This window comes from Phocoena phocoena, chromosome 2 (genome assembly GCF_963924675.1).
Source record: "Phocoena phocoena chromosome 2, mPhoPho1.1, whole genome shotgun sequence".
NCBI classification, from domain to species: domain Eukaryota; kingdom Metazoa; phylum Chordata; class Mammalia; order Artiodactyla; family Phocoenidae; genus Phocoena; species Phocoena phocoena.
The window spans coordinates 62,742,667-62,767,869 of NC_089220.1; the positions used below are offsets into that span (position 1 = coordinate 62,742,667).

Below are 25,203 nucleotides of genomic sequence, written 5' to 3' on the forward strand. Positions count from 1 at the left end.
AAAAATTAAGTGGAGGTATAAAGTGTGTTCATAAGTGTTCAGAAAATTTGACTTATATTCCCCCTGGCCTTTTATTTATCTGTAGCAGATTATGTGATGTGTTTTCCTCAAAATGTTGTTCTAGGTTCTCTACAAAGAATTTTTAAATGTAGAAACTCTCAAGCAGAACTATTTTATCTGATCCCAGAGCTCAGTAAACTAAAAATTAGAGATTTTTTTAAATTGGGAAGCATATTTGAGATCATTTACACACTTACTTAAACTCTTATATTTTATAGGTGACAAAACTGTGACCAAATATTGAATAATGTACCAGAAAGTAATTTATCATACCACAGAATAGTGCTACTCCTATCATATCATGGTAGTAATTTCTTTATTACTGCCTTAAGCCTTTAACTTTTTCTCTAGGCTTAGCCATCATCTTCAGTCATGGTGAAAATTGTTAAGTTATTAGAATGTAGAGTTTTCTAATATGTATTTTATTTTAGCTTAATTTCTACTTTTTCTGTCACAATTTTTCTTCTATTTCTTTTTTAAAAATAAATTTATTTATTTATTTATTTATGGCTGTGTTGGGTCTTCATTGCTGTTCACAGGCTTTCTGTAGTTGTAGAGAGCAGGGGCTACTCTTTATTGCAGTGCGTGGGCTTCTTATTGCAGTGGCTTCTCTTTTCGTGGAGCATGAGCTCTAGGCATGCAGGCTTCAGTAGTTGTGGCATGTAGGCTCAGTAATTGTGGTGCGTGTGGCTCTAGGGCACAGGCTCAGTAGTTGTGGCGCATGGGCTTAGTTGCTCCATGGCATGTGGGATCTTCCTGGACCAGGGATCAAACCCATGTCCCCTGCATTGGCAGGGCGGATTCTTAACTACTGTGCCACCAGGGAAGTCCTCCTTTGTTTTTTTTAAGTTTTTTTTCCCACCAGGGAAGTCCTCCTTTGTATAATTTTTGTCTAAGGTAAAATAGAGATGAATTTACACATTAAAACTTACTGAATAAATATTCCAGAATTAAGGTATTTATTTATTATTGATGAGCTGAGCTGACTCCATTTGGCATTATTCTTTTACCCAGTTTAATTAGTAACTTGTTTGTTCTGCAAACATACTGAAAAATAAACTTAATTGAATAGATGATTAGTGAGTATCACTATATCACTTAGATACTAAGTTATTTCATTGCCATTTAACTATTTAGAACAGATTCTAAATGAAACTATGCATAGATTTTAAACAGTGCTGTAAGTTACTTATGGAATGCTTTGGATTTTGTCAGTATTTGCTATTTGAAGACAGAATATTGATTTAAATGGTTATGATATTCTCCCCTTTTTGTTTTTATTTTAGAGAGCAGCTGCTAGTTTGGTATCCAGAGAAGAAAACAAAAATGATAATGTTGATAAAGCAGATAGAACTACAGAACCTGAGCAGTCTCATTCCAACACAAGCACTCTCACGGAGCGAGAACCTAGCTCTTCTAGTCTCTGTAGTATTGATGAAGAACATCTCACAGACATTGAAATAGTTCGCAGAGTTTTTTCTTCTAAAAGAAGTAATGTAAACTTTGTCACAGAGATATTTCGTCAGGTAAAATACCTCTCAGTATTTTTAATTTGTAATATAGACTTTTGCTTTTAATATTGAATATACTGACTTTAAGCTATTTAAAATTTATTCTTCATGGAAATGTTTTTTAAAGTTCATATTTAGTATTTTGGTTTATTACATCTAATTCTTTAATATTTTCAGTTATTTATATTTTTAGTTTATGGTAACTTTAGTTTAATAATTATCCCCTCCCCTCCAATATTCCTTCTGTTATCAGAATAATTTTCTTAGTGACTCACTTTGCGGTTTGAAACTTTTATTCCTACCATTTGATTAATAAATTATAGAAAAATTGTTATCTTTCACTCTAAAATCAATAAAAAGTGGTTTATGAATATAAGAAGCGATGTTTTCATTGTCTTTATCCTCCCCTTGGAGGCTCAGTTTTGTCCTTTAAGGCATTCTGAAATTAAATTTGCTTAAGGCAGATATTATTTGGGGAATAAAACAAAGAAAGAGAGGGAAGGAAAATGAATAAAAGCTATTTCACATAAAGATAGCTAGAAATTCCTAAATGCACATTCTCAATTACATAGAAATTTTTATGGGAAAATAAACCTTATGAAAACCAATCATTTGCTCTTAATAGCAAAGGTACTTTTGCAGGTAAACATCATTGAGTTTTGTAGCTGAAGGGGATCATTCAAGTCTCACAGCAAGTAAGTGGTAGATCCAGAACTAAGACTCCCAGATCCTGGTTCCCATGTCAGTGCTCTTTATTCTGTGCCACAAACTTGCTGTAGCTTTGGCAGTGATTCTTAGTTGCCAAGTTTAAGGTTTGTGTTGACAGAATATATGACAAATGTGAAAGGAAAGATATTTGACAAAAATGGTTGGAATATTTGTGGGAAAATTTAAAGCTTAAAGAACTGTTCAGGTTTTCTAGTTCTTGAGTCAGTTTGAGTGTGTTTGTTTTTCTAGGAATTTGTTCATTACATTTGTTTTTAAATACATTCTCTTACAAGCTTTTTAATCTCTGGGGCATTTATAGTAATGTTTCCCCTTGTCATTCCTGTTAGTATTTGTTCCTTGTTTGTTTTTTTTCTTGATGATTCTTACCAGAGATTTGTCAGTTTTATTAGTCTTTGCAAAGAATGAGCTTTTGGCTTTGTTGATCCTCTGTGTTTTATGTTTGTTTTCATTAATTTTTGCTCCTTGTTCTTTCTTTCTGCTTTTCTTGATTTTATTTGATGGTTCTTTTCCTAGCTAATTAATTAGCCTCACATTTTTCTCATATAAGTATTTTTGAGGCTATTAATTTACCTCTTAATGCTGTTTTAGCTACAGTCTACAAACTTCCATGTATAGCATTTTTGTTATTATTCACTTATAAAAATTTTCTAATTTTCATGTTAATATTTTCGTTGACCTATGAGTTATTTAGCAGTGTCTGTCTCCCAAACATATAAGATTTTTCTAGTTTTCCTTTTTCTTACAGATTTCTAATGCGATTCTTTTGGTCAGAGAATATAGTCTGTATAATCAGTATGTAGTCAGCCTCCATAAACGTCCTGTGTGTTAGAAGAGAATGTATTCTTTCCTTTGGAATTCATGATTATTAAAGTCTGTTAGATCAAGCTTATTATTGCTTTAGTCAACTTTTCTATATTCTTAAGATTTTTGGTTAGCTTGACCTCACAGTTATGGAGAAGGGTGTATTAAAATCTTATATTCTGATGGTGATTTGTCTGTTTTTTTCCTTGTAGTTCTATAAATTTTCCTTTATGTATTTTGAAGCTTTGTAATTAAGTACGTACATATTTATAATTTTATATCTTTTTGGTGAGTTAAGCCTTTTATTTATGGCCCTTTTCATCTGTAGCAATTATTTTTGCTTAAAGTCTACTTGTACTAGTCTATCTACTTGTACATTAATACCACTTTCTTTTTATTATAATTAGCCTCATGTATATTTTTTTAATCCTTTTATTTTCAGCCCTTTTATATCATTACATTTTATATGTCTCTTGTAAATATGGTTGGATTTTAAAAAATCTTTGTCTTTTAACTGGAATATTTATTATAATTACTGATATGTTTGGATTTATTGATATATCTTATTTTGTTCTTTTTATTTTTCTTATGTCTGTATTTTTTTCATAATTCTCTTATTTTTTGCTTTGTTTTTAATTGATGTTTTTTCATTCTGTATCCTCCTCCTCCCCATCACTTGGTTTGAAAGTTTTACTCTATTCCTTTTCCTTTAGTGATTACTATATAAATTTTAGCATACATACTTCACTTTCCAAATATAAAGTTAGTGTTTTTTTTACCCTCTTCCTAATCAATACAAGGATCGTAGAACATTATTACTCTGATTTCTCCCCCTAACTTATATATTGTTATTACCAAATAATTCAGTTCTATTTTGCATGCTTGTATTTTAACTCCAGTAATCTTATTATTCTGTGCATTCAGTATTGATTTACATTTAGTTATATTCATCACTTCTTTTGATTATGATTTCTCCCTTTTCAGATCTTCCATTTATTGCATTGGCCAAAAGGTTTATTTGGTTTTTTCCATAAGATGGCTCTAGCAGCACTTAGTTGTTTTTAACTTCATTTGAAACAGTTTTGTTAGATTATATGTGACAGTTGTCATACCAGTGTGCATTTAAAAAAAGACTTAGCAAAATTGGTGAATTTTTGTGTAGCCATTTTAATATTGAAGATAGAAGAAAAAAGCAACATTTTCAGCATATTATGCTTTACTATTTCAAGAAAGGTAAAAACGCAACCGAAGTGGCAAAGAGAAGATTTTTGCAGTGTTTGAAGAAGGTGCTGTGACCTATCAAACAAGTCAAAGTGGTTTGCAGGGACTTCCCTGGTGGTCCAGTGGTTAAGACTCCACGCTCCCAATGCAGGGGGCCCGGGTTCTATCCCTGGTCAGGGAGCTAGATCCCACATACCGCAACCAAGACCCCACACACCACAACTAAGACCTGGCGCAGCCAAATAAATAAATAAATATTTTTTTCAAAAGTGGTTTGCAAAGTTTCGTGCTAGATATTTCTCACTGGACAATGCTCTAGGGCATGGGTAGACCAGTTGAAGTTGATAGCAATCAAATCAAGACATTAATTGAGAACAATCAATGTTATACCATGCGGGAGATAGCCAGTATACTCAAAATATCCAAATCAAGCATTGAAAATCATTTGTACCCACTTGGTTATGTTCATTGCTTTGATGTTTGGGTTCCACAGAAGTTAAGTGAAAAAAAAACCGTGACTGTATTTCCACATGTGATTCTCTACTTAAATGTAATGAAAACATTCCATTTTTAAAACCAGTTGTGACGAGGGATGAAAAGTGGATACTGTACAACAACGTGGAACGGAAGAGATTGTGGGGCAAGCGAAATGAACCACCATCAACCACATCAAAGGCCGGTCTTCATCCAAAGAAGGTGATGTTGTATATATAGTGGGATTGGAAGGGAGTCCTCTATTATGAGCTCCTTCCAGAAAACCAAACGATTAATTCCAACAAGCACTGCTCCCAGTTAGACCAACTGAAAGCAGCCCTCGACGAAAAGCCTCCAGAATTAGTCAATAGAAAAGGCATTATCTTCCATCAGGATAATGGAAGACTGCATGTTTCTTTGATGACCAGGAAAAAACCATTACAGCTTTGCTGGGAAGTTCTGATTCATCTGCCATATTCACCAGACACTGCACCTTCAGATTTCCATTTATTTAGGTCTTTACAAAATTTTCTTAATGGAAAAAATTTCAATTCCCTGGAGCCTGTAAAAGGCACCTGGAACAGTTCTTTGCTCAAAAAGATAAAAAGTTTTGGGTAAAAGATAAGTTTTTTAGGCAACTTCAATCATGAAGTTGCCCAAAAAATGGCAGAAGGTAGCGGAACAAAAGGATGAATACGTTATTCAATAAAATTCTTGGTGAAAGTGGAAAATGTGTCTTTTAGTTTTACTTTAAAAACCGAAGGCACGTTTTGGCCAACCCACCCTGCTTGAAGTTCATCATTTAGAATTTGCTTTTGGATGCCCGTTGCTTTCAAACACAAGATTTTGCTCTGAAAATGTCTTTATTTTGCCCACATTCTTGAAATACTTTTTCCCCTGGACATAAAATTCTAGATTGACAATTAAAATGTATTATTTTCACCTAGTACATTTCGGACACTCAGGTGCTTTCCCACTTTTCTGTTTTACATTGTTGCTGTTGAGATGTCAATCAACAGTTGAATTCTTAGTGCAGTTATCTTTTCTCTGGCTCTTTTTGTACCTTTTTCTAGCGTTTGGCATTTTGTATTTTACTGTGGTATGTCCAGGTCTAGATTTCCTTTTATTTATTCTTCAGAGGATACTTTGGGGATACTGTAATTATGGATTAGTATAATTTGACAATTCTGGAAATTTTTCAGCCATTCTCTCTTTAAACATTGCCTCTGTCCCATTTTTTTCTTGCCTTTCAAGATGTGTGTTAGACCTTCCCACTTCATACGTCTACTGACCTCTCACATATATTTTCCATCACTTTGTCTCTCTGTGCTGCATTCTGGATACTTTCTTTCTAATTACAGCTGTTTCTAGAAGTTGGCCAGTCTGCTTGGTCAATTTTACTGTCTCTAGTTCATTACTTTCATTTTATGTATTAATATGAAACTTAGTTATTTTATATTGATTGATCACCCTAATATTCCTGAGGTCTTCATAGGTCTGATTCTGCCATATTTTGTTTCTGAATGCTCCTTCTCATGATGCTATATTCTCTTGCAATATCTTGTAATATTTCTTGCACTATTTTGTGATTTCAGAAATTCAGAACTTTGATTCTGAGCTTTTGCTGTTATGACTGTTTCTTGATTTGGTTTGTTAAAGGTTGATTGCTCCAGAGAGGAGTTGCATTTGCTTCACATAGATGCAAGGAAACACTTCCAACTTCATTAAACTGAATTCTTGATTTGAAGTTTAAGCCAGCCAGATAATAATGAATGTACAGTATAAACCTGTATTAAGACTAGCTTTTGGTTAGTGTCTATGACAAGATTCCTGTTACCTACTTTGCATCTAAATATGAGCAGTTTTCCTTGCAGACTTTTAGTGAGGTGGGTTTATTTCTAATTCAGCATCACACTGATGATATATAGGTCTTTGGAATCCCAAATTTGTTTGGAGGTTTCCTATTGTTCTTCCTTCCTTGCCCCAGTAGTTCCATAAAAGTAATTGGTTTCATTCAAAGTGAAAGTCAGCTTTATTGCTACACCTAAGACCTCTCTTGAGTTTGGACTTTATGTAGGTTTTCATTTTCAAATATTTCTTCCTATTTTATGGCTCATCAGTGCATTTAAGAAGATGAAAGTTTTTTTAAAAATGTATTATTTTTGTTTTTTTAGTTGTAAGGTTGGTCAGGTTACCTGGTCCATGACACTCTTGGAAACAGAGTTCCCCTTATTGTGTTTTTTATGATGCTCTTTATATTTTCATTTCTAAAAGTTGTATTTGGTTGTTTTTTTAATATCTGTCTAGTCATTTTTTGCAGTGGCTTATTCTTTGTTCATATTTTCACTTTCTTCTTAATTAAAATGTATTAAAATACTTATTTAATATTCCTTATTCCAGTAATTCCAGTAACTTAAGTTTTTGCAGTTCTGGCCTTGTTGTTTCTGTTTACTCACCCTCATTTGTTTTGGATTTTTGTGTTAAGAGCTTACATTTCTTTGGAATTTTGTGCAAATTACTTTGAAACCTGGGTTGAAGGATGTGTTTCTCCAGAGAGGATTTGCACTTGCTTCTCTCAGGTGTTCAGGGGTCCTGTCAACCTTGATTTACTTTAAATTACAATTCTTAGCTTATTATTCTTCTCACTTTGCAGCTCTCAAAGTTAGGTGATGGCCAGCCTGAGAAAATGAATTTGCAGGGAAGGCTGTTCTTATCTCATATTCCCCTACCCCAAGTCAACAGACAAGTTTCCTCACTGACTCTTCTCTGGAGTCAAGTTATTTTCTTCCCTCCTAGCTCACCTTTGTATTGAGGATATAGCCTTCATTGTTATCAGCTGTGAGTAGGATTCTGCTCTGTCTCGCCCCTCTATACAGTTGGCCTTTTAAACCAAAGCTCTGGAGGCTGTCCAGGGCAGCACCCAGCAGCTGCATTGATTATTTGCCTCTCTAGATTAATACTTCCATTTTGTTCTAGACTCAGAATATCCTCACAAGCTGAGCCATTCTTTTAAAAATGTATATTATATTTTCTTGTGATAATTTTTAGGTGTTCTGTGCAGGTAGATTCCAGGATATCTTTTTTTTTTAATTTTATTTATTTATTTATGGCTGTGTTTGGTCTTCGTTTCTGTGCAAGGGCTATCTCTAGTTGCAGCGAACGGGGGCCACTCTTCATCGCGGTGCGCGGGCCTCTCACTATCGCAGCCTCTCTTGTTGCGGAGCACAAGCTCCAGACGCGCAGGCTCAGTAGTTGTGGCTCACGGGCCCAGTTGCTCCGCGGCATGTGGGATCTTCCCCGACCAGGGTTTGAACCCGTGTCTCCTGCATTGGCAGGCAGATTCTCAACCACTGCGCCACCAGGGAAGCCCCCAGGATATCTTTTTTATGATATTGCTGGGAACTGAAGTTCTCTGAGATGTTATTTTTATTGTAACAGCTATTTTTTTAAAGTGATTTTTAAGATAAAACTTAAGGAAAAATAATTTTAGGATGGTGACTCCAATGAATCATTCATGTTTTGAAAAGAAATCAATTTTGAAGATTAGATTGTATTAGGAAAGCTATTTTTACCTGCTTAATACTGATGATAAATTTGTAAAATTGAGAATCTGTGTAATAGTTTCTTTCCTGATTTTGAAGGCTCATATGTTCCACAATGTATTATATTATAGTATAGACAGAAATATTCCATTAATTATCAGGTATATGGGCATAGAATGATTTTGCCCTTAGCGATCCCAGCTAGAGCACAAGTCCTTTATAGGTAAATAATTTTAGTAGAAATGTCTCTACTTTTCATCTTTCAAATAATTTCATCCTCATAGCCGTTATACTTACTGTTTCCCTATCTGAACTTTTGTCCTTCAACCTTCCCCTGTTTCCTCTCTATCCTTCCCGCCTGGCTACTCAACCTTTAGGTCATAGCTTAAATGTGTCTACACTAGAAAAGTCTTCCATGACCACCCTCACCAATTCACCCACCCACCCACAGACAGGTGGAAGCACCTGCCCACACATGTGCACACAAACACACACACACAGTAAGTACCTCTTTTTTAATGATGTTTTTGAAAGCTGTACTCTTCTTCATAGTACCTCTCCTGAGTTTTATAATTATTTTTTTGAATGTTTGTTCAATTTTGATCTTTCATATTACCCTCCATGAATACTTCTCTTTCTCATTCATCATTGTAGCCATAGTGCATGGCAGTGAGTTAGGAACCTAATAAATATTTGGCGAATGAATCAAGCTCAGTAACTGTTGAGTGCGGGGCACTTTGTCAGTCCTAGCTCAGGGCTAACATGTATTTCTAGAAGCTAAGTCTTGAGCTAATTTGTCATATAGCTGATAATGTTTTTTTTAGGGCCTGTTTAATGATTGTGAGTTCTATCTCAGATGAAAGTATTTATATTGTTACCTATCTTTAAAACAAAGATACAACTGTAAAACATAAATGCCCAAGTTATTTGAAATGATAAAATTGTTCTCCATATCCAATAGAATAGGCATAAATGGACTCCAGACATTAACCCTCTATTTCATAAGGAAACCCATTTATTGTGCTTTATGTTGTTAGTACTTGGAGGGTACAGTGAGGAGCCCCAAGTACTTTGATATGAGGTAAATATAACACATCAAGAGTTTAACCTTTAAAAGCACCACAGATTTATTTTATATGTATGTAAATTTAAAAAATATAAACATACATACATATGCCTAATTTTTTTCCGAAGTCAGTGGGTGGCAAAGTATAATCTGGGGCTCATGAGAAATATCCAGGATCTTTTGAGGTTCATAAGGTCAAAACCTTTTTCACTCCTGTTGTTTCACAAGTGTACTGTGAAGTTTTCCAGAGCATACCTGACATGTGATACTGTATCAGATTTAATGTAGAAGCAAGCAGATAAGAGAATCCAACTGTCTTCTATATTAAGCTAAACATTAAGCAGATTTGCAAAAATGTAAAATAATGCCACTCTTCTTTTAATTTGGAAAATGTGTTATTTGTGTTAACATATAGCAGATTAGGGGTTCTGAGACCAAAATGCAAACCACTGCTTTAAGGAGACAAAAAATTCCCAGGTCTGCTAAATGCTCACTGTATTTGATTAAATTTTAAAGAATGTGTCTGTCACAATCTGGGTTAATTAATTAATAATGGAAGCACATTAAAAGAATAATCAGAGACCAACATGTTTTGTTAGTGTTTTTTCATTGAAGAAGAGAGGCTTAGCTACCAGTAAATCAGACCCCATTGGCAAAGCCAATTATTAGAAAATTGTGTATACCAGGTTATCTTAAGCTGATACCATCAAATGTTTTTTTCCATCTCCTATTGTTTTGATTCTTCCTCCATGTAGTTGTCTGGTTATGTTGATTTATGGTCATAGAACCATAAAACTGGAGATGACCTCATGCAGGTTTGCTGAGCACATTGATTCAAATATTCTTGCCTATGATGACAGTTTCCCTTATTATCAATTAATACTGATGTCTGATTGTGAGTGGTTCTTCTTTGTAGAAAGATAAGGTGCCAATATGGATTTGAATGTTCTGGTCTGAGACAACCATTTCTCATTGTAAATGTATAAAATGGCCCTCTAGTTTTTATGCATCAGATTTTTAGCCATGGCTAACATCAGTCTTTCCTCAAGATCCTTATTTAGGGTGTCAGCAGAATCAGTGTAGGGGCCTGTAAGGACAAATGTCATACATATACACTCCAGTCTTTAGTAGATTCATCCAGCCACTTGGGGTATAGTGTGATAATTTATGCAATAATGAAAATCTTAACTCTGGATCTAATATTTTTAAAATTAGTAAACTTTTTCTTAGACCAGTTTTCAGTTCATAGCAAAAATGAGCAGAAAATAAAGCGAATTCCCATGCTAATTTTTTTTAAAGTTAATTTTTCAGTATCTGAGAATAGAACTTTTTGGAGATTATTTGAGGTATTTTTTGTTTTGTTTTGGTTTTTAAATCTTTAAGGAAGGCCGAGCTGTTGCTTCAGTTGTAAAATAGTCTTAGAGCAGGCAATGATGATCAAAATTATGTCATTGACCATTAAGCTGCTGGAACATGAGAATGAGAATTTGGAAAGGGTTTGTTAGATGGAGGAAAGTAGTAAGTAACGTATTGGGTTGGCCAAAAAGTGCCTTCGGTTTTTAAGTAAAAATAAACGACATTTTCCATTTTCACCAAGAACTTTATTGAACAACGTCTTCACCCTTTTGTTCCACTACTTTCTGCCATTTTCCAGGCAACTTCATAATTCCATCTTCCCAAAACGTTTTACCTTTTTGAGCAAAGAACTGTTCCAGGTGCCTTTTACAGTCTTCCAGGAAATGGAAATTTTTTCCATTAAGAGAATTTTGTAAAGACCAAAATAAATGGAAATCTGAAGGTGCAATTCCTTATGAGTATGGCAGATGAATGAGAACTTACCAGCCAAGTTTTAACAGTTTTTGCCTGGTCATCAAAGAAATATGCAGTCTTGCGTTAGCCTGATGGAAGATTATTTGCTTTCTGTTGACTAATTCTGGACACTTTTCGTCAAGTGTTGCTTTCAGTTGGTCTAATTGGGAGCAGTACTTGGAATTAATCGTTTGGTTTTCTGGAAGGAGCTCATAATAGAGGACTCCTTTCCAATCTCAATATACACAACATCACCTTCTATGGATGAAGACCAGCCTTTGGTGTGGTTGGTGGTGGTTCATTTCGCTTGCCCCAGGATCTCTTCTGTTCCACATTATTGTATAGTATCCACTTTTCTTCGCCCATCACAATTTGTTTTAAAAGTGGAACGTTTTCGTTATGTTTCAGTAGAGAATTGCATGCAGAAATATGGTCAAGAAGGTTTTTTTCGCTTATGTGGAACCCAAACATCAAAGTGATGAACATAACTAAGCTGGTGCAAATGATTTTCAGTGCTTGATTTGGATATTTTGAGTATCAACAATGTTGATTGTTCTCAATTAATGTCTCGATTTGATTGCTATCAACTTCAACTGGTCTACCTGACCCCTGGAGCATTGTCCAGCGAGAAATCTCCAGCACGAACTTCACAAACTATTTTTGACATGTTTGATAGGTCACAGCACCTTCTCCATATACCACAGAAATATTTTTTTGCATTTCACTTAAGTTTTTACCTTTCTTGAAATTATAAAGCATAATATGCTGAAAATGTTGCTTTTTTTCTTCTATCTAATATTAAAATGGCTACACAAAAATTCACCAATTTTGATGTCTTTTTTAAAATGCACGTTGATATGACAGCTGTCACATACAATCTAACGAAATTGTTTCGAATGAAGTTAAAGACAACTAAGTGCTGCTAGAGCCATCTTATGGAAAAAACTGAACGAACCTTTTGGCCAATGCAGTAGTTTGCTAGGGAATCAATAATAGCAAATAAATAAAAGGATTACCAAAGAACATTAAATACCCTATTGATATTACACATTAACTTTTCATCGTTATCTCAGGAACCTGATTTTCTTGGCTAGTTTCAATCAGATAAAGTCATTTAACCCCACGATTATTATTAAATACACCTACTGATAATTCTAGAGTAGAAAGTGGCAGGTTTTAGGTAAAGGTCTTGGATTTTTAGTTGAAATTAATAGGTGGTGGTTGTAAAAAAAAAGTCAAGTTCTATTTGTAAAAAAGTAAAGTGAAAACGTTAACACATAAACAGAAACATGCATAAGGGAAGGACTTTGGATAGTGAGATTAAGAGTATTTTTATTGCTTTATGTATGCAAGTATGAATTGTATAAAAAAGTTTTTTTTTCCACGTGACAATGTTTTTGTGATGCGGAAGATACATACTTTTTTAAAACTTACGGCAACCTGAAAGTACCTGAGGAAAGAATAACTGTAAGATATTCTTTTAACTTTCTAAGTATTTTTTGCCTTATTATTTAACTTGTATAACTTTATATATGTAAAATGAAAGAAGAAAGATGTAACTTTTTAAAAAATACTCTTAGAAAAGCTAAGTTGCCTCATTACATGGTATTTTTATTACTTCTTAGAGTCATAGTTTTTGTTTTTTGATTAAAATCTTTTTATCAAAATTCATTTTAATGTTAATTTTAAAAAGCCTAATAATATAAGTTACAAAAATGTGATTTATTATGAAAAGGTGTATTTACATTAAGCTTTTAGGAGCATAGTTACAAGGAGTATGTTCATTCTGAGATAGTACAGTTGTGAAACAATTCTTTGCTCCTTGTGCTGGAAATCAGTATCTCCCTACCAAAAGTATTTCTGTCTTAATGTATTTACAAATTATTTGGAGACAAAAGGTTTCTTTCTGACCATGAATTGGTTGACTTTAACTCTTTAAAAATCATTTATACCTCATATTTTATAACAAGATAGAAATGTATGTGTTAGTGGTTTGTGTCAAAGTAAAAGGTATCATTATCTATATTCTCTCTTTTTTTTTTTCACTAGGCATTTTTATTACCAATTTGTGAAGCAGCAGCTATGAGAAAAGTGGTAAAAGTATATCAAGAATGGATCCAGCAAGAGGAAAAGCCTTTGTTCATGCAAGAGCCTGAAGAAATTGTGATCTCATCTTCAGACTTACCATGCATTGACAATGTCACAGACCATGATATTTCAATGGAAGAAGGAGAAAAGAGAGAAGAGGTAAAATAAGACTTACGTATTTTAGTATGTTTAATAGATTAGATTTTCACAGAGTGAGATAATACAAGATAAATGGGAAGATAAAGATACCTTTGAGTACACAGTTGATCCTTGAGCAACATGGGTTTGAACTGTGTGGGTCCATTTATACAAGGATTTTTTCAATAGTATTGAATAAATACTACAGTACCACATGATCCATAGTTGGTTGAATCTTTCAGACTCGGAGGAACCTTGGATACTGAGGACCAGCTATAAGTCATACGCAGATTTTTGACTGCTCGGAGGGTTGGCACCCTAAACCCAGTGTTGTTCAAGGATCAGTTATATTTTGCAATTTAGTTAATGTAACAGTTACCTCAGTACCCTATCCCAAAGCTCTTTGATGTGACAACTTTAAAAGAGGTTGTATTCTGATTCTTTAAGTCATTGCCTGGATCAAAATTAGATGCTATTATAAAAGGTATAATATTTAAAAGTGTGGTGGGAATTCCCTTTCTGTCCAGTGGTTAGGACTCGATGCTTTCACTGCTAGGCCTGGGTTCGATCCCTGGTTGGAGAGCTAAGATCCCCCAATACATCTGAGAGTGATTACCAAAGTGCAGTTCCCCCTTGCCTGTCTTATTCGTTTAGACTTCAGGAGTAAATGGAACCAGGGACACAAATTCCACTCGTGCTCTCTCTTATCTCATTCTTTCCCCTCTGTGAGTAAACTGCAGTACTTCTTTTCACAGACCAGCTTACTTAACAGGTCAGGATGTTTTTTATTCTGCAGTCAGCTCTAGTGCAGAAATTCCCAAGAAAGAATTCAGAGTATTCTGGTTTGTGTTTCACACTTGCCATTGGTCAGATTCTCACCAAAAAGTTACACTCTGATATTGACATATATCTTACTAAATCCAGATAGGAGCGACTTGGTAATCACCTTGGTGGTTAATTTAACTTCATCAGTGGATTTTTTTCAGGATATTAACATATAAATGAATAATAGGCACATTCTGTAGGGATTCAGTGAATCAATATTTATATATGAATATGTATATATGATATATATGTATATATCATACATATATACATGTATATATCATATATATGTATATATCATATGATATATACATGTATATATATATATGTATATTTGGCATCCTCCCCTAGTTCTAGAGGGAAAAAATGAAACTTAGAAATATAATTGAAGTAAATAAAATTATACAAATTATGAAAGAATATTCACAGTTGTATTTGTTATGTACCAGCAAAGACATCCAGTTTTTGCATCAAGCTTGAAAATAAACCTATCTAAATAATTTGTTCTCCTCTAGTTTTTTGTTATGAATTTATAGCTCAATACTGAGCCTACCGTCTGTCATTTAGTATCCTTAAATAAAAATGATAGATAATAAATCTACCTACATACATAGTAAAAAAACAAGCAGTAGAAAGGAGGGAGGAAAGCCAGAAGGAAGGAAGCTACAAATGCAGGGTGATGGAGGTGTATTGCATAAGTGTATTCTATTGGCTCCTTACATACTTCACCAGTGTTGCCATTAGAGATGTGATTTCTTGCTAATGGCGTGAACCAAAAAACAAAAGTTGTAATCTTTAATTGATTTGTATTTCTGGTAAATTCGATATATGTGTATATAAATCATTTAAAATTTGGTGTTAATTATAAAATGGAGTTGTTACAGATTCAAATAATTAATTATTAATGGGTTTTTTATTCACAAATTGTCTGTGACACATTTGAAAGACATGCAGAATACAGGACAGTTTGTGTATGTGCAGACTGTCATGTGCCTTGTTGTATGTTTAGCATTACCTGGCTTATCCCATTAAATCCCAGTGATATTCTCAATTCTTGTGACAATAAAACACTCCGACAAGTTTGAGTGCTGTCTAAAATATGTAATGTCCATTTTGAGAACAAGTGTTAGAGATAGAAATGTGAAAAGACATCATTTCTGTCTTTATGTAACAATGATTTAGCAAGAAGACAAGCATGCAAATTTAAGTATTATAAAGCAATATTATTGCTATGATCCTACAGTGTGAAAGAGGGAATACCTAATTCTGCCTAAGAAAGGCTTCAGTGAGGAAGTACTATAATACAAAGAGCAGGTAACAAATGGGAAAGGAGCCACACAGTGTGAATAACTTCTACAAAGATGTAAGAGACACTAAGACTTTTATTTGGCTGTAGCTAAGAGCAGATGGTTGAGAGTGGTAAGAAATGTGAGATAGACAAGAACTAGGCTCTGTTTAGTAACTTGTGTGCCATTGTAGTGGACTTTGATTACATTCTAGACACTGGAAAGATTATGAATAGAAAAATGGCATGGATAGTTACATATTTCAGAAGGCTCATACCAAGCTCAGAGTGGAAGATAGATTGGAGATCAGTCTGGAGGCAAGGACACTAGTTAGGAAGTATCAGAAGTGATATAATAAATACCTGATAAAGGACAGTGGCAGTTACAATGGGAATATAAGGGCGAAGACAGATAAATGAGCTCCCTTGGTGGTGAAACCAGTATTTTGATGATTAATTGGGTATGAGGAACGAAAAAGGTGTGCCAAGTTTCTTTTTTTTGCAACCAGGGTAGTTGCCATTCGCACATTAATAGAGAAAATAAGTGCGGTGGTGGCGATGGCGGCCAAGGAGGCTATAGGAGTTGGTAGGAAGGGGAGGGCATGGTTATGTAAATTTACTTTTAAGTATCTTGAAGTTGAGGTGCTTGTGGGTCATTCAGGAAGAACCGTTCAGAAGATACCTGATCATAGAAGTATGGAGCTTGAGAGAAAGCTATAGATCAGACCATGGCATATTGTATTGGCTACTCGGACAGCACTGAGTTCCAGTACTGCTTCTGGTAATGAAACAATAGTTTATATTAGACTGAACCTCCCATATATTAAAAATATATATTAAAATATATATTTAAAAAAAGTATTTGAAGATACTGGTGAGTGACCAAAAGCAGAAAGAAACTAGAGAGAAACTTTAAAAAAGGGATCAACTCTGAGTCACATTTCTGTTTGACTGAGGGAGCTCCCTAGTCAGGGGGACTTTGACAGCTAAACTCAAGCAGAAAGCTGCAGTGTTAGTGGTTTGAAGTAGCAGTATTCATCTATCTTCAGATAACAGGATTTTACTGCTCTTAAGTAGGATAAGTAGAAGCTATTTTCTATTGTTTTATTTAAGTCATTTGGATTCTGGCATTTATTTACTTTACAACAGAATTTATCTTTTACAGAGCTGTAAATCATATGATCCCATTCTTGAGAGTGTAAATGTACAGAAGGGAGGTTTATACATTAGATAGGTAGAAAAATGTCTGTATCTGAAATAATACAATTTTTGGCTGGTCCTTATGGATGATTTGTTTTTACTTTCTTTGTATTTTTGTCAGTGAGAACCTTTTTTACAGTGCACCTATACGTTGTTTTTGTAGTCAAATAGGGTATGTTCTATTTTGAGAAGATGTTTAGCAGAGGGACCCAGTAGTTTCCAGTTTACTTCTTCAGCTTACTGACTTGTCACAGCATTCTTAATTGATGAAATATTAAAAACTTGATTATTTTGCTTCAGGAAAATGGGACCAGTATTGCCGATCATGTTCGAAATTCCACTTGGGCAAAAAATGGCACCTACCAAGATGTTCTTCATAATGCTTCTGAAGAAGCCATAGAACAAAACATACGAGCTGGTGCCCAAGCAGTTTTGCAGGTAGATCACTTGTTGTTATTTTTTAAAAATAAAATAAAAATCATTAAATATTTCAAATACAAAATTCAGTATTTCAGTGTAATTTTTAAAATATAATGAACTCACCACCCACATTTATTAATTATCATTGTGCCATATTAATTTTGTTTTTCCCTTAACTTTCATTTCACTTCATAATATATTGATAAACACATTTTTTTTCTAGACAGTTTTAAACTATATAAATTGTGTCATGGCGTACTGTCATCTGCAACATTTTGCATTAACCATTATGTTTTTGAGATTTGTTGTTGATACATAGCCATAGTTAATTCATTTTAAACTACTTTGTGGTATTACAATTTATGATTATTTCATATTTATTCATTTTTCTGTTGATGGTTTTTTGTTTCCAGTTTCTCAGTATTCCAGATAATGCTACATTAAACATGCTATATATGTATTTTTGGGCACATGTGGGAGAATTTCCCTAGGATATATACATAGAAGTGGAATTACTGGGTTGGAGCATTTGTACATTATCAGCTTTACTTTACTGTTATTGCCAAATTGTTCTCCAGCATGGTTATAATAATTTACATTCCATCTAGTAGTGCTTGTAAGTTCTCATTTCCTTATATCTTCCTCATTACTTGTATAGTCAGATTTTAATTTTTGCTGCTCCTGTGTGTGTGAAATGTTGTCTCATTTTTTCTTAGTTTTTGTTTCCCTGTTTTAATTTGCTTTTCCTTCATCACTATTGAAATTGAGCATCTTTTCTCATGTATGAATGCCCTGTTAATATGCTTTTTCCATTATTCTTTTTGATTGTCTTTTTGTTATTGATTTTTAGTTCATTATATTCATTCATTTTTTTTAAACCATACTGTTTTTGTCAAGGCCACATGTGACCTCCCCATTGTTAAATCGAATGGATGTTTTTCAATCCTAATTTTACTAGAGTTGTCTGGAGCATTCTACAGAGTAGATGATTCCCTTGCTGTTGAAACCCTTCTTCATCTGGCCTTCAGAGTAGCATACCCTCCTGTGTTTCTCCTAACTCACTGGCCTCTTCTCAGATTTTTTTTTTTTTTTTTACTGATTTTTCAATATATTTCTCAGCTTTTCATGTTGAAGTGCCCAGGAATCAGCTTTCAGATCTCTTTTCTATGTAAACTTACTCACTTGTTGATCTCATCCGTTCCTATGGCTTTAAGTGTCATCTATATACTGCAACTTCTACATTTTATCTCTAGTCTGAGACTTCTTATCTGAGCTCTATGAGTCCTGAACTCAAATATTCAAATGCCAAGTTGGCATCTTCACTTGAATATCTAATAGATATCTCAAACTTGACATGTCTAAAACTTGGCTTCTCACCTTGTTCAACAAACATGCTCTTCCTGCAGTTTTCCTCACTTCATTTGATGGCAGCTGTTTTTCAGTTGCTCAGACCATCTAATTTCCTATATTTCTTCTATATCTTATATCTAATTTGACGACAAATCCTGTCAACTTTCAGAATGTATGCAGAATCTGACTGCTGTTCAGCACTCACACTACTTCTTGTGTTCAAGCCTCAGTAATCTTTTATCTGGATTATTGCAATAAATTTCTAATAAGTATTCTTGCTTCTGGTCTTGCCCATCCATCATCCTGGTATATTCTCAACACAGTAGCCAGAGGGATCCTGTAAAATGTAAGTCAGATCATGTTATTTTTCTGCTCTGAACCCTCTGGTGGCTTTTCCTTATCACTAAGCATAAAAACAAAGTTCTTCTCAATGGTCTATCAGGCCTTTACGTCATTGCTCCTCAGAGTGTGGTCCACAGACCAGTGCTGATCCACAAGGTAATTACAAAATTGAGAGCGAGAGTTTAGAAACTAAGTCATTTAATGTCTCTTGATTCTGATGAAAAGTCTTTTTTTCATTTCCTTTTTTACCTATTCATTTTTTAAATTGTATTTTATAATAGGGTTGTTCTGTAAGACTCGGTGGGGGAAACCTGTTGCCTCACCACTGGCAGTGTGAGAAGCTCTGCTTCACATGCTCTGGCTGTTTCTCAACGGCTTCACATGCTCTGGCTGTTTCTCAACGTATCTCCCACTGCTTTTCCCCTTCCTCACTTCACTCTGTACTTCTTGCTGTTCCTCAGATGTGCTAGGCCGGCTCTCACCGGTCCTTTAAACTTGCTTTTCCTTTTCTTTGGAACCGTTTTCTTCCATGTTGCTACATAATTGAGCTTTGCTTTTCCTTTTTTAAGTCACCCATATTTATATCCATTCTCTGCTCCCTGCCACCTTTGCTTACTGGGTTTCCTGGGACAGTGAGGTGATATTGAGTACCCTTGTCTTGTTCTTGGCTTTTGGCACTACTTCCAGATGTCTCAGGTTCAGGAAGAACTTTTCAGGTTCAATTGCTGTTATAACATTTGCTGTAGTTCTTGATAAATATTCTTTTTCAGATTAAGGAATTTTACCTTTTTTCTTAGTTTGCTAAATTAAAAAAAAATAATAAGTGCTAAATGCTTTTTCTTTATGCATTGTGATGATCCTACTTTTTTCCATTTTAATCTATTGATATAGTATAGACTTTTCCAATGTCAAGGCATCCTTACATTTCTGGGGTAAATAACTACTTGGTCATAAAGTATTATATTTTGATCAATTTGAATTGCTGCTGTTTTTTGAAGATTTTTGTCTATATGTTCATAAGTGATATTGGTCTCTTCTTTACTTGTCTTATGTAGTCCTTGTCTGTTTTTGATAACTGGATTATAGTTTTATAAAAATAAATTGGGTAGTTTATTTATCTCTGAAACAGCTTGTGTAAAATAGGGATCATCTACTGGGAAGGCTGGGCAAAACTCTGCCTATAAAGCAGTGTAGGCCTGGTGTTTAGGGATGGATCAGGGATACCTTCATTACCAGTTCCCTTTCTTTCATGGTATTGATATATACGTCTTTTGTATTTCTTCTTGAGTCAGTTTTGGCTATTTATGTTTTATCTAAAAAATAATCCATTTTATTAAATTTTCAATTTTATTGACATAAAGTTATTCACTGAACTATCATTTTAAAATTCTCTACTGGCTATGTAGGTATGTCCGTATTTTATTTCTAATGTTATTTGTGCCTCTTTTTTGCTTTTCTTAGTGTTGTTAGACTTACAGAGTCAGCTCTCTTCCCAATTTTAAAGTTAGCTTAATGTTCTTTTCTCACATGATTTTACAACTGTATTTTGCCATGGAGTTCATCCAGGGGATTTAAATCAGAGTTATGGGTGTAGAAGATGTAAATGTCCTAGGTTCACAATAGATGTAATGTTCCGTTCCTCCAAAGTGTCTTTGAAAACCTTTGCACATACCTGTCACCATTATAACAACTTTCTCCTCAGTAACAAAATACAATTAATGATTTGATTATAATGAATTTAATTAAAGATACATATTGATGGACCCTGGTTAGTAGTACTATAATATGCAGTCTGTTATTACCAAAACAGATATGCACACATAGTCAATAAACATGAAAAAAGAGAATAGATGGTGTTGAACACCTCATTCAGAAAGTCCATCTTGATTGAGGTATCATCTTTTATCCTAAACAATTTTTAATTTTTATTGTTCTTTTCATTTTATGACAACAATCAGGTTGTTATATTAAAGCGCCCTCACTTTTTAAAAATGCTGTTTTTCACTTGGCTTATTTTTTTCGGGTGCCTACTAGTAATTTTATATTTGTCTAGATAAACATAAAAATAGATTTAATGAGCTTAAATTTGCAATATCAAGCTGATGGTAGAAGCAGGGTTAGAACTAACCTACAGTCTAATGCTTTTAAGTTTGCTGTAGATCACCTAGTGATCAGCATCTTGAGTTGTTTTCCCTTTGAATAAGTAATTTCCCATTGAAATTCTGTAACGAATCACTAATGATTTCTTTTATCTTAGGTGTTTATTATAAACTCCTCAAACATATTTCTTCTTGAACCTGCAAATGAGATAAAAAATCTTCTGGATGAGCACACAGATATGTGTAAACGAATTCTTAACATTTATCGGTTCATGGTTGTGCAAGTATCAATGGACAAAAAGACTTGGTAAAAATACTTATCTTTTTTTGTGTGTGTGTGTATATGAGCATAGTAAATTCTAGAGGAATAGTGCCTGTGAAGAGGGCTTGTAACAATATTGTACAGGCTTCTATTATTGAATGAATGAGTGAATAAATATAGTATTTTATGTAATAATCATGATGACACAGTGGTCGCCTTCACTTTATCTCAAACATCTTTGATCAAACTGCCACAAGATGCCTTTGTCTATCTTTCTAAAGTGGGCATGTGATGGCGTCCCCCACTGCCCGCCACCCCCAGGAATGAATACTGGCATGCATGTATGAATAAATGAATTTATATGGGTGAATGAATGAATAAGTAAATGACTGAATGTATGAAATGCCTGATTCCTCAACCTGGCATTCAAGGCTTTGTACAGTCAGGCTCCTGAGTATTTTTCTAGCCCTATCTCAAGCCTAAGCTCCACCCTGCAGAATGAGATCCTACCTCCCAGCTTTATCAAATTGCTGTCTCTCGAGCACAGTCTGAACTTTTCTTTAGAGTGTCTGATTCCTGTCATCTTTTCCTATTGTTACCATAACTATCCTTAGGTTCTACCTTCCTTTTTCCACATAGCCTTATTATTTCAGCTCACTTGCTTTCATTCTGTATTTGTACCTCTGTTGTAGATCTTGTCAAAATTGTCTTAGTTCCTAAATTACTTGTAAAATGTCCATTTACCTCACTGAATTGAGATGCCCTGAAAGGTATATATACTGGTTGTCTTGTTTTTATATTTCCTACATTTCTTAGCATAGTATCATATATTACTGATACTCTATAAATATTTGTTTAATTGAATGAAAAAAGAGGCCTTTTAGAGAGATGAGGAGCAGTTCTTCGGTTTCTGTAAAAATGATACATGTTCATTGTAAAATTCAAACAAAGAAAAGTTTTAAAAAGAAAATAAAAGTTGCCCAATAGCTCACTCTCTAGAGGTAATTATTGTTTGCCCTTTGGTGAACATCTGGTTCACCAAACCACACACACAGTCACATAGTATTATGCCATATGTATGTACCATAATTTTCTTAACTAATCACCTGTTGCTGGATATGTAGTTAATTATTTTGTTGTTGGAGGAGGGGAGGATAATGAACATCCTTGTATGTATGCAATTTTCCTCTTTTGAGTGATTCTTAAAAACTGGCGGTACTTAGTCAAAGAATATGCCTACTTGGTGTTTTGTTACATATGGGAAAATGGTTTTACTTTGAAAAAACTTTTGATTAACATAATATTGATACAGTTACATCTAAAGGAATTATTAACTGATTTGGAGCACTTTTTCTGTGTCAGGTATCTTTTTAATCTTTTTACATCTGTTTTCGTTCTTGATCCTTGTAGCACCCTATGAGGTAGATAATTTTACATGGTGATTCTTAGGCACAAAGAGATTAAGTAATTTATCATTGTTCACACAGCATAAATTTGAACTGTGGTCCTACTGACCATTCTTTTGTTAGTCCTTCCCCTGTTTTTCTTTTTATATGCTTTTAATCAATGCTGTTGGTTCACGTTAAAGTGAGAGACTTGCTATGTGGAACACAATTTTAGAATTTTAAAAAATTTTATAAGTTCCCTTGAAGTCATAGCATTATGAAAGATTTCTCACATATTTACATTGAATTTATAAGACTTTATGAATTAAAATCATTATTGTATTATAAAGTGAAAAGTTATCTAATAATATATGAGTGAATTATGGTTTGACTACAAATCAGAAAGATTTATTTGGAAAACCTATTGTTTATTGAATATGTGGTTGACTTTAAATGGCTTTTCATTTCATATAGTGAAGCTAGAAGCCTAAGGTTACAAACATGTTACCTCTGATTTTTATGAGTTGAATGCATACGTTTGTTTGGTTAATAAATTCAGGATATTTTTCATTGAGTGATACTTTTATATTTAATTCTGCACTTACTTCCCAGAAAAACCATGATATTAGATCTGGGATTTCTTGCTGCCTCTGCTGCATTTCTCACATGGACTGTCCCACATATTGCTATGCCTAGAATGGGCCTGCAAATAAGCCAGAGAGGAGGAGGCTTGATAGACTTAGGTTGTTAGTCTGACTATACACCCAACTGAAATCCCCTTGTCAGACTTCTTTTTTTTTTTTTTTTTTTGTATGTGGTTGCATCAGTTTTTGAATTATCAGGTGCAAATAAGGTAGTTTTATGGTCTTAAGCATCTAGGAGGAAGAGGCAAGATAAGAATAATATAATAGGGTTGGCTTGACTTGCAGTACACAAAGAGGATAAAGAATTGAAAGATGGCCAAACGAAAAAGGATGGAAAGAAGCAATAGGGTGATGGTTCTTGATTACTTGTCAGGCTTATTGTGATCTGTTAGCCTTAAAATATCATATAATTTTTGAAATTGAACCTGGTACAATTCTAGATATGCAGTTGTTCTCCATATTGTAAAGATGGATGAGATGGACAGGTATCAAGGTAGAATTGTATTGTATAGACAGATGAGTGTTCTTCAGACAGCTCCCTAAGGTCGCTATTTGATTTGTGGGGTGGAAGGATGGGAGCAGTCTCCATATTCTCACTCCCAATTCATCAGCTGTTGTATAAATTTTTATTTGGTGAGAGGTATTGTGGCTGAGAAATCGCTTAAAAATGGCTGATATAGATTTATAAAATGGAATTTTATATTTTAATATTTAAAGAATTCTAAAATTTTGAAATATATTTGGTATTTGAGTTATTGAAAGGTAATAACATTTTTATAACAAATATTAATTTGAAAGTTATTCATTAACCAAAAGTAAACATATGCAAAAAGGAAACATTAATTAATTTTTTTACTTTAAGGGAACAGATGCTGCTTGTGTTGCTCAGAGTCACGGAGTCTGTACTGAAGATGCCGTCACAAGCTTTTCTACAGTTCCAGGGAAAAAAAAATATGACCTTGGCAGGTCGACTTGCAGGACCACTTTTCCAGGCAATAAAAATAAATAAATAAATAGATAAATAGGTGGATAGATATGTATTTTTTCTTAAGACTCATTGAGCCCTGAACTTACTACCTGGGAAGAAAGCTTTAAATCAGAAATCATTTCATATTAAATAATTTTTTGTAGAGCCAAATAAAAGTTGCTTATCTAAATAGACTATTTGCCATACATACAAGCTCACAACCTTATAGAGGAAATATCAATCAGATCTGTGAAAAAAGTGTTAAAACAAGCTGATTATATTTATCTCCTGTGTGGTACACTTATGTATGATTGCAGAAAGCTGCCAGAAGGCTCCATGATAATGGCTTGATTGTTTGCATTATGAGTTTCCAGGTCTCTGGGATTGTTCAAAAAACAAGACTTTAAGTCCTTCTGTAGTAAAGAAAAAGTAGTAAATCACGATTCTTTCTTACCATGCTATTCTGAAAGACTTTATTCTCTTCACGTCTTCATTTGAAGTATCAGTGGTAGTTGATTATATAGGAATTATATGCTGTGTTTTCCACCCTAAGGATAGAGCACTGACTTTAAATGTATTATGGATTATTTGGAAAATAGAAAGTAAAGTAGTATTTTTTTTAAAGATGACACATTAAATACAAATACATGGATAAAATGGTTCTTAATGTCAAGGATAAAAGCTATCTCAGCTCCCATTCTTGTCCATTAGTGTAGCCATTCAAATGATCATTTTTTTCCCCAGATATGCTGGTTCACCTAAAATTCTGTGATGGTAGCGTATAAGTCTTTGAAACCAGCTACATTTATTATCTAAACTCCTCTTGACTTCATGAGTTCCCCACCCCCACTGCCATGGTTAGCACTAACCCAATGGTGGGTGCTATTGGAATGTAAAATTTTAGCTTGCTACATGGAATAACTTTTTTGTACTCTGAATGTTTAAAAATAGAATGGAGGGCCACTCGTTATTACTGTTTTATTTC

At 34.0% G+C, this 25,203-nt stretch overlaps 1 protein-coding gene across 4 annotated transcripts in view; it reads left to right on the top strand.

Annotated features, from left to right (window-relative positions):
- The window catches only part of RALGAPA1 (Ral GTPase activating protein catalytic subunit alpha 1), a 217,797-nt gene that overhangs the window by 64,733 nt on the left and 127,861 nt on the right, over positions 1–25,203 (top strand). For all 4 annotated transcript variants that reach the window (XM_065871901.1, XM_065871902.1, XM_065871903.1 and 1 more), the window contains exons 10-14: positions 1,347–1,586; positions 13,263–13,460; positions 17,050–17,187; positions 21,119–21,267; positions 24,114–24,243. In XM_065871901.1, the coding sequence (XP_065727973.1) occupies positions 1,347–1,586; positions 13,263–13,460; positions 17,050–17,187; positions 21,119–21,267; positions 24,114–24,243 (855 nt within the window). The remainder of the gene's footprint in view (positions 1–1,346; positions 1,587–13,262; positions 13,461–17,049; positions 17,188–21,118; positions 21,268–24,113; positions 24,244–25,203) is intronic.